The sequence below is a fragment of the Pediculus humanus genome, genomic scaffold (genome assembly GCF_000006295.1).
Source record: "Pediculus humanus corporis 1103172108250 genomic scaffold, whole genome shotgun sequence".
In the NCBI taxonomy this organism is placed as follows: domain Eukaryota; kingdom Metazoa; phylum Arthropoda; class Insecta; order Psocodea; family Pediculidae; genus Pediculus; species Pediculus humanus.
In genome coordinates this window covers 17,183-27,775 of record NW_002987819.1, presented here as the reverse complement: position 1 = coordinate 27,775, position 10,593 = coordinate 17,183, and the positions used below count along the sequence as shown (strand labels likewise).

Genomic DNA, 10,593 nt, shown 5'->3' with positions numbered 1-10,593 from the left:
AATTTTAATTTAATAAAATACGACTCGGGAAAACTTTTTTTTGTCCTTTTTTTTTTTTTTTTTTAATAAATTTAATATCGATATATTTAATTATTTAGTTATGACATTAGTAGCAACCGTTTTTAAAAAAATTTTTGACTCGTTCATATAAAAATTTTCGATTATAATAATAATAATAATAATAATTTTTCAAAAAATAAAAATAAAAAAGGTCATAAAAATCAAAAAGAATCTATTAAAGCAATGTGTTAGTGTCAGAAGACAAAAACAAATTTATGATGGCGGTGACGAGATAATGGAAAAAAGGGAGAGAATGAAACAAAAACATAGATAGATAGATAGATTCCCCGGAAAATTTAATCGTTTTAAAAATGGGGGGAAAAAAGAAAAGAAAAAAAAAAAAAAAAAGAAAACCAATAGAAAAACTATCGAATTAAGAACATTCTAATAATTAAAGTTCAATCATAGTAAAGTGCAATAAATATTATCATCATCATCATCCCTCTCTATACGACCACGTGCACCCGCCTATTTTGTTGTTTTGCACAAAACAACCGACAACCGAAAAGGAAAAAACATTTTTTTTTAATCTTCCTCTTTCTCTCCCTCCTCCCCCGGAAAAAACAATCACCTGTTTTCCTTTTTTTTTTTTTGTTTCAAATTCTTACCGAACTTATCAATAATAATAATAATAATAATTTATTTATTTTTAAGGAAAATTAGAAGACGTAATAAACTCGGGAAACAACAACAACAAATGGCCAACGATGACATCTTCATGTAACACATCGTCTCTCCTCCTTCAACAAACGACTAAAACAAACAATACTCAACATCTCAATCACGCACATCATCATCATCATCATCACGCAACTATAACGTCACCATTTTCATCTTTGTTAACGGCGGCAAGCGGAAGTCCCGGATACATACTCGGTGGTACTGATCCGTTAGGTTTAAACAAAGTTGTTAACTCTTCGGTTAATCATTTATATTAAAACAAACAAAAAATATTCGAACGGAATTCGTTTGTTTTTATTACGTGCTTACGTCACGAGCAGACGGCAAAAAGCCAAAAACAATAACAACGCGAATTTTAATAAAATGTATAATATTATGTATAAAATAAAAATAATAAAATATATATATAAACTTATTAAGTGATATTGTTTTAATTAAATAAATTATTAAATCAAAAAATTTATTTTTAAACAATAAATGGTTTGTTTTATAATAAATAAATAAATAAATAAATAAATAAAATAAATAAATAATTTTTTTTCCTTCCCCCTTTCCTCATTGGATTATCCTCTTTTACTTGTGTAAATTTAAAAAAAATTGAATTTTTCCGTTGTTATTATTATTATTATGGTTTCGATCGTCGGGTGGGAGGGAGTGGGTGTGTAGGGGGAGGGGAAATGGCGACGATTACTAGAAAAATTTTTTTGAATATTTTTTTTAAAAAAAAAAAAAAAAAAAGGATGCGAAAATTAAAAAAAAAAAATTGAATTCGTGTTTGTTGTTGTTGTTGTTGTTTGTTCGGTTCGGTTCGGTAAAACCAAAGCAATTAATAATAATTTCGGTTTTGAAAATGAAAGGTTCGCACGGGTAAAAAGCGTGGAAAATTTTTTTTTTTTTTTTTTTTTTGTAATTATAAAATAAAAGTGAGAATGACCCTCTTGAGACTCTAATTTTTGCAATTTATATTCAATTTTTTAAAATTTATTTCGCCTGTTTTTTTTTTTTTTTAAATTAGTGAATCCGTGTTTGTATATTTTCGAACAAAAATTCCACGTCCTCCAACCCACTCACCCATTCACCCTCTCACGCGAGAACCCTTTTTCATAATAATAAAAGAATTTTGACGTGTCAATAATAAAAAAAAAAAAAAAAACCCTTCTCGAAAAATAAAAAATTATTTCAAAATTTTTTTTTTTTTTTTTTTTAATCGTCTTTCACACGCGCCGCGTGATAATTAGTCGGTTCATCTTAATTATTATTATTATCATCATCATTATTATTATTATAAATAAAATCGCGTAAAACAAATAAAATAAAAAAAAAATAAAATCTATTATTTATGCCAAAACAAAAAAAAACTAAACCGTCGTCAATGATTTTTATGTTAAGTAACGCAGAAATTTAAAAAACAAAAAAAGTTATTATTATCATCATCATCATTATCATCATCGTTTTACTTAAAACGTAATAAAACCGAAGATGAGGAAAAAAAAAAAAAAAAAAATGAAAATGTCGATTTAATGGTTGATGAATATAAAAAAAAAAAATTTGGCACGAATTCGTCATCATCATCATCATTATCATCATCATTATTATCATTCCAATCCTTGTCATTCTTTATGTAAAAAAAAAATTTCATTCCTTGACTTACTATTTAAAACACTTGTTCCAATCAATCATTCAAAAAACAATTCAACGGATTTTTTAATGAATTAAAAAACACCTTTTGAATTAAAGTAGGTGTCGTATCGTGCGATTCATTAAAAAAAATTTTTTTTTTTTTTTTTGCGTTAATTAATTCGTTTAAAACGTTAATCAACAAACAAACAAACGAACAAACAAACAAACGAAAAAATTTCCCATAAAAAACTGCGACCAAATCGTGTAATTAATTAATTTTTTTAAATAAAAACGCGAAAAATTTAAAAATTTTTCAATAGTAAATCCTTAGCTCGAAAGCCGGATAAATTTTTCGAACTGTTTGTCTAATGACACGAAAAAAATTTTTTTTGCTACCGTTAAAATTATTCCCATAAAAATGCTCGCAATAAAGTTTTAAAAACTTGATTAAATTATCGTTTCGATATATATAAAGTAACGATATATAATAAATAATTAAGTAAAATCATTCATTTATTCATTCATTCATTCATTCATTCAATCAATCATTCATTCGTACGAGTCGGTGATAAAATAATTTTTGGGGTTGTAAAGATTTAGGGGTTGACACGACACAATTTTTTTTTTCAATTATATATATATATATATATATAAAATCTTTTTTATTATTTTACCATCTGTTTAAATTATTTTTAGTTTTAGCTTTCATCATAACGGAAGTTAAAAAAAAAAATTTTCACGATTTCCGGTTTTTCAAAAATATTTTTTCCCGTCATTTTTTTTTTACAAAAGGGAAAATTTGCGTTTTGTTGTTATTTTTCCATTCTAACAAAAACAATCATCGGAAAATAAATTTTTAAAAAAATATACATGTGCACCTATACGAAAAGAGAGAGAGAGAGTAAGAGAGAGAAAGAGAAAGAGAAAGAGAGAAAGAGAGAGAGAGAAAGAGAGAGAGAGAGAGAGTGAAATTTATAGAAGGAGAGACAGTTATGAATTATTGTTTGTTTTTTTTTTTTTTTCATACTTAAAATCCCTCGAGATGAAAATGAAGAGTTAGAAAGGAAAAAAAAAAAAAAACTTGGAAGGTTTTTAATCATTTTAAAACTGCCACACATATTTTTCCTACAACAACAACAACAACAACCAAAAACGTTACAACTTTTGGTTGTTGGTTAAGAACAAACAAACAAACAAACTGGGTATAAAAAAATACAAAAATGACTAATTTAAAAAAAATTTTACTTTTGATCACTCGTGCATGAGTTACGGCTGTTTTTTTTTTTTTTTGCTGTCGTTTGTAGGCGTTTGAATTTTTTTTAATTTTTGACCTCATTTTGCTCCCAAAAATACATTTAAAAAATTTTTCTCTCTCTCCTCATCCTCCTTCAATAGTTTAATAATAATAATAATAATTTTGTTACATACGAGAATTTTCCGATTGAAATAAAATGAAAAAAATGATTTTGATCAATAATCAGACGATAAGAGAGAGAGAGAGAGAGAAAACCTTTAGTTTATATATATATATTTGGAAAATCTCATGGGAAATCAAGAAGTTGAGAGACGAAATTACGTCAACAAAAAACTCAAAACAAACAACTCGGATGTTAGTAAAACTTGGTTGTTGTAAACAAATGACAGGACATTACAATCTATCTAACTTTAACTTAAATTATTCTAACAACAATTTCGCTATATACTAAACTTAAACTTAAAAAAAAACTTTCTTCATTTTCTCCTCCTCCTCCTCCTCCTCCTCCTTATTTTCTTAACTTTACCAATTTTTTTTATTGTTAGAATGTTATTAAAAAAAAAAAAAAAAAATGAAAATCTCTTTTTTGTTTTTACGAATCGTTTCCGGTTAATTTACTCCGCCCACGTGACGTCATCGATTTAAAAATTGAGACTCAAGTTCGTTTGTAAAAAAAAAAATTTCGACCGTCGTAGTTTCTCTTTTCACGCCTCGATTTTCTTTCGATTTTTTTTTTAATAAAAATAAAATATATATTTACTTACCTCCTTATCTGCCATTTTGTCCGTCCATAACCGCCGCTCCTCCCCCCTCCCGCCTCGCCATTTCCGCTTCTCGAAACTTGTTGATTGAAATTTTTCAAAAAAAAAAATTTTTATTTGGCTTTCATCCCACGAAAAACCTGAAAAAGTCAAAAAAAATTTTTTTTGATTAAAATTCGCGACAGATTTTTTAAATATTTTTTACATTAAAAATTTATTAATAATAATAATAATGATAATGATAATAATTACGATAAATAAATATGGCGGTTGATTTGATAATGAAAAATTTTTTTTTGTTTTTTTTGTTTTTTTACGGTTAAACCAACGAGAATTTTTTTTTTTTTTTAATGTTACCAACTTTTAAAACTTGTGACTTTTACCCTCTTCCACCCCCTCATACTACATACCCTCTTCGAAAAAAAAATTGAAAAAGGACGTGAGGGGGGGGGAAAGAAAGTAATTAAATAAAAATCGTCGATGAAATTAAAAAAAAAAAAAAATTGATGAGTTAAGCGTGAGTTTTGTTTTTTTTTTTTTTGCTTTTTTTCGGTTAAAAAAAAAGAAAATTTAACTTTAATCAAATGTGACTGATAAAAAAAAAATTATCAAAACAAACAAACAAACAAACAAACGAACAAAAGTCAATCCAAATTGATAATTCATTCGCATACAAACACACGCTTGTCAAACTACTAAGAGAAAATCATTTACATCACTTTTGATTTATTATTTAAAATTTACAAGGGCGACGAATTTTTAAAAAAAAAAAAAACAGGAAATCGAATTTTTTTTTAAAAATTGTCTTTCCAACATCCTCCTCCTCCCCCTTCCCCTCCCCCCCGGTAAATAATTCAACTCGTAATAATAATAATAATAATAATAATAATAAACAATTTCGTGTATGTATATACGTATCAATGAGATCGTTAAAATTATTTATTTAATTTTTTTTGTTTTTTTGTCGTCTGCTTTTTTAATAAATTGTTGACCTTGAAAAAATAATTAATTTTTTTCGCGTCTTTGTAATAATAATAATAATAATACTCATTAAATTAATAATAATAATATTTGTAAAAGTTAAAAAAACATTTACAAACGTTAAATATTTTTTTTTTTTTTTTTTTTAAATTCATTTAATTTTATCGCCTTTTCCCCTCCTTTCCCCTCCCCTTTTTCCTCCCACATTTCCCCTTCCTTCCCTTCCCCTTTTCCTCCCTCCCTACGCTCCCCCCCCACACAATTTACCACAACCCACACACGTGGAAAAAATTTAATTTTCACAATAATTAAATAAATTTAAAAAAAAAAAAAAAAAACGAACGAACGTTATGTTTGAGAAAAAAATATGTTTGTTGTTTGTTTTGTTTGGAAAAACTTTTTTTGGAATCTCCCCAAAAAAAAAAAAGTAGAAAATATACGAATAAATAAAAATGGCAATTTTATAAAATAAAACGCGTCGAATTAATTTATTTAAATAAAAAATAAAAATAATAATAATAATTTATTACTAAAGAAAAAAAAATAACAGATTTTTTTGAAATATTTTGAAAAACATAAACAAAACACTCACAGTTTTATTTTTTTTACAGAAAAAAAGTAATAATAATAATAATAATAATCATCATTATTATCTCATACATAAATAAATAAAAAAAAATTAATAGATTTATTTATTTATTTACTTTTGCAATTATTATCATTATAATTTTTTTTGTTATAAAATAAAAATTACAAATTTAACCTTGTGGAGATTTTTTTTTGTTTTTCAAAGAAAATTAAAAAAAAAAAAAAAACGTCGTGGCAATAGAATCGTAGAAAAGAAAAACATATACAAGAATACTAAGAACAAAAAAAAAAAAAGAAAAAAAAAAAAACTTTTGTCATATCAGTCTCGTTTTCTTACATATTATCATATATATATATATATAAGTGCGTTGGTGCGTGGGTGAACGTGGTAGTAGAATTTACTTTCCGAGAAGGATTTTTCTTCCGGCACCGATATTTTGTCCGGCTTGTGTTGCTCCCTTATTTTGTCCAGCCTGGAGTCCGATGATTGTTTCTCCAGCTCTGAGTTGTTCTTCGGTAAATTCTCTTTTATTTTCTTCCGAGGGTTTGGGTCCCAAGTAAGGTCCGGACCATTCCGGATGTTTGTACGTCTGTACAAAAAAGAAAAATTTTTTTCAATTTTCGCCGGAGGGAGGGGGATGGGAGTTGGAGGGGTTGGGATTTAGATACTCACGGCTCTGCCAAGTGCAAAAAGAGTACAAGTGACTTGTGCGATGTCTTTTTTCTCCCACAAATCCACGGTTTGGAATACGTCAAGATCGGGTACGCCGTAGGCTTTGATGGCTTTTTGAAAATTGTTTATATTTTCCATCATTTTGAATTGTCCGCCGGTCGAATTGATTTTAGGTACGCTACCAGGTTGTAATTTGTTAATCAATTTACACAAAACCTGTCCGTCTTTGATGTGATCTTCGTATAGGACGCCGGGAGGAAATTTTTCACCGAGTACTTGTTCAATCCATTCTTGTGCTTCCCTATCTTGTTCCGGATTTCTTTTGCTTGCGATCTGGAAAAATTTTAAAAAAAACATTTTTATAATTACCCCCTCCCCAAAATAAAAAACTGAAAACCGTTTAAAAAAAAAAAAAAAAAAGACATACTTTTGCTCGTACTGCTCTTTCCAAAGACATTTTTAAATGTGTTTGTGTTTATAAGAAATTTACTTAAATCTTCTGCTAAACTAACTTCACGGTCTAAATATTAAGATCGACTAAAACAAATTTGATTGAGATTCAAACTTATAAGAAGAAGAAGAAGGAAAAAAATCCCCCCCCCTTTTGCCCCCTCCCATCCCCCCTCCTCCACGCAAAAGAAAAAAAATTCCTCGGATAAAGTTATTTTTGTAATTTTCGTCATTTTTTTTTTTTTTTTTAAATCGCCTACAATGTGTGTTTGTTTACAACACATCCGAAAATGTTCGCATTTTAATAATAAGATAATAATAATAATAATAATAATAATAACGAGCAAGGATTTTTGGAAAAAAAAAAAAATTTTAAACTTAGACAACCTTCGACAATTTTACAAAAAAAAAACAACCTCGACAAATTTTCCAATTTTTTTTTAAAAAAAACCTTAAAAAAAAATTTCATCGGTTGTTGTTGTTATTGTTGTTGTCGTCGTTGTTAATGCCGTCCAATTTTTTTTAATATATAAATTTATCGATAATAATAATGATGATAATAAAAATTTTATAAAGGCGTGAATAAATAGGAAGATGAAAAGATGAAAAGAAAATGTCGTGATCGTACGTACGTTTCCGTTTAAACGTAAAAAAAATGATTTCGTTTTCGAATTTTATTTTATTTTATTTTTTTGTTATAAATGTTTAATAATAATAATAATAATAATAATAATAATACGTCGAACGTTTTTTTCTAGAACGGTATTCTATTACGTTTTTCTATATTTACATTTATATACATATTTTAAAAATAAAATTATAATCATGAGTTGAAAATTTTATTCGAAATTTTCCCTTTTCCCCCATTTTTCTATTTATTTTAAATTTTTTAATCGTTATTAAGTGAATAAATAATAATAATAATAATTGTTTGGGGATGATGTTTTAATAAATAAATAAAAAAAACCGTTCGGAAAAGGCGTTCGATTCGATTTTCAACCGATTATTAAATGCTTAACAAAAATTTTTAATTTTTTTTTTATTGGGGGGGGGGATAAAAATTGATTTAATTCCTGGATAATTTTATTCCAATCGTTCCAGAATTTAATAAAAATTTATTATTATTAATTCGTGATAACAATTTTGATAAGAAACGAAAATTGATGTCGTTCAAGTGGGAAAACAAAAGAGGTCACCCGCGTTTCCATTTTAACTTTTCCTCCTTTTTTTTTTTAAATTTAATTCAACTCCTTACAGATGGCGTAAGTTAGTTTTTTAAATAAAATTATTTTATAAATTTTAATTTTTTAATCGACGAATTTACCCCCCCCCCCTTTACGTGCTCCCCCCTCCCCAAAAAAAAGGAAAAACGATCGATCGTTAATCAACGTGATATTATAAACGTTTTCTTCTTACATAACCTAAACTGGTTAATTTCAAAAATAGGATCAAACCCTTTTTTCGCGTACGAGGTCGAGGCTTTTTTGCGTAAAAAAAAAAATTTTCTTTTTAATTTTTATATAAAACCCACGCGAAAAACATTTTACGACGGAAAATGACGGAAAATTATTTTTTCACCTCGTTACGCTCTTGTGGGTTTTTTTTTATTAAACAAAACCTATTATAAGATACACGCGGAAATGTTTCAAAAAAAAAATTATTTAAAACGATAAATAAAATTTTTTTTTTTATAAATAATAATAATAATAATAATAATAATAATAATGTCTACCGTCCTCAACTGTCTACTCTCCTAAAATTAACGACGCGAATAATAATAATATTAATATTAATAATAATAATAAATATTAAAATAAATTTTTTTCGGTTGATGTCTGTCATTAATAGGTCAACAGATAAAACAACAAAAAAACAATTATTATTATTATTATTTGTTTAATAATTAATTGAAAGACGTATAAGATGAAAGATAATAATAATAATAATGATAATAAAAATTATTAAATAATCGAAAAAAAATTGGGAGACGAATTTAAATTTAAATTTGAATTTTTTTTTTTAGTAAATTTAAAATTTATTGCCCTTTCTTTCTCTTTCTCTCTCTTTCTCTTTCTTTCTTTCTTTCTTTTTTTTTTTTTTTTTTAGTTTTCTCTTGTGAAATCCTTCTTTTACATCCCACGTATTTAATCCAAAAATAATTCCCCGCCAAAAAAAAAAAAATGTTTCATAATCGTCAAACGCACACACACGCACACGCACACACACACAGAATCTAAAAATTAAGTAAGTGACTGATAATGTGAATCATCTTATTATTAACGATAATCCTTAAAATTTAGTCATTACGTAAATTTAAAACAAATACTAATTATTATTATTACTATTACTATTTTTATCCACGGTCTCGTTATTAATAATAATAATAATAATACTATGACTAAATTTAATTAATGATAATAATAATATTTTATTTTTAAAATTCGAAATTTTTTCCCGTGTTGAGAGTATGCGTTTTGATTTATTGGGTTGGCAAATAAGTAAATACGGATTTTACCAACAGATAGTTGTCCATGTTTTGGAGTTTTCCTTTTCCTTTTTTAACCTTTGAAAGGGTGTCCATGCTTCACAAGCCAATAAAGAGTTGTGGGATGTGTAGGGTGATGAAGAAGTCTTAAGAAAAGAGGAGTGCTCTAGGTGTCCAGTAGAGGTCGATGATGACCAAATAAAGGCCATAATTGTTAATGATCGGCATAGTTCGACAAGGGAGACTGCAAAGAACCTAGATGTGTCACATACGTACGTCGAAAACCGTCTGCGGCGTCTTGGGTACCAAAAGAAGCACAGGAGATGAAAAGTGGGTTGTTTAAGAAAACATTTTGAGGAAAAGATCCTGGTTTAGGCAAGGGAAACAGGCACTAACAACTTCTAAGCCTGACATTTACCAAAAAAAGGTAGTTATCATTTTGGTGGGATTACAAAGACATAGTCTACTTTGAGCTGCTGTCACGAAATCAAACCTTAAGTCCAGAGGTTTACATTCGACAATTGACTAATTTAAATAATACCATCCAAGAAAAACGATCGGAGCTAGCCAATAGCAAAGGAATTAATTGTCTTTCACCACCATGATGCCAGGCCCTCCCCATCTTTAGCCACTGAACAAAAACTACTGGAGCTAGGCTGGAATGTTTTGCTGCACCCTCCATATAGTCCCGATCTAGCTCCAAATAATTATCATTTTTTCCGATCACTAAAAAATTTTTTTAACGGACAAAAATTCCTAAACGACAATGAGGTGATAACTGCTCCCAAAAATAAAGAGTTTTATGAAAAAGGGTAAAAATGATACTACCCGAAAAATGGCGGCAAAAGGTTATTGATACTAATGAACATAATATTAATAGATAAAAATAATTTTACATAATTTTCGTGATTACTTTTTTACTAACCCAATACTACTTATCTTACGGGAAAATTATCATACATAAATTTTATAGTTTATTGTTTATTTATTTATTTATTTATAGCAGACGATATTTTACGTTTTTTTTTTTCACGTAAAC

The 10,593-nt window shown here is 27.3% G+C and overlaps 1 protein-coding gene across 1 annotated transcript; it reads right to left on the bottom strand.

The window, feature by feature from the left end:
* Positions 1 to 6,344: 6,344 nt before the first annotated feature.
* Phum_PHUM467600 (Muscle-specific protein, putative) lies at positions 6,345 to 7,076 on the bottom strand (the record flags this gene model as incomplete). The annotated part of the gene is made up of 3 exons (XM_002430188.1): positions 6,345 to 6,536; positions 6,620 to 6,952; positions 7,047 to 7,076. 3 exons carry the CDS (start codon positions 7,074 to 7,076, stop codon positions 6,345 to 6,347), a joined length of 555 nt encoding a protein of 184 aa, XP_002430233.1.
* Between the last annotated feature and the right edge of the window lie 3,517 nt (positions 7,077 to 10,593).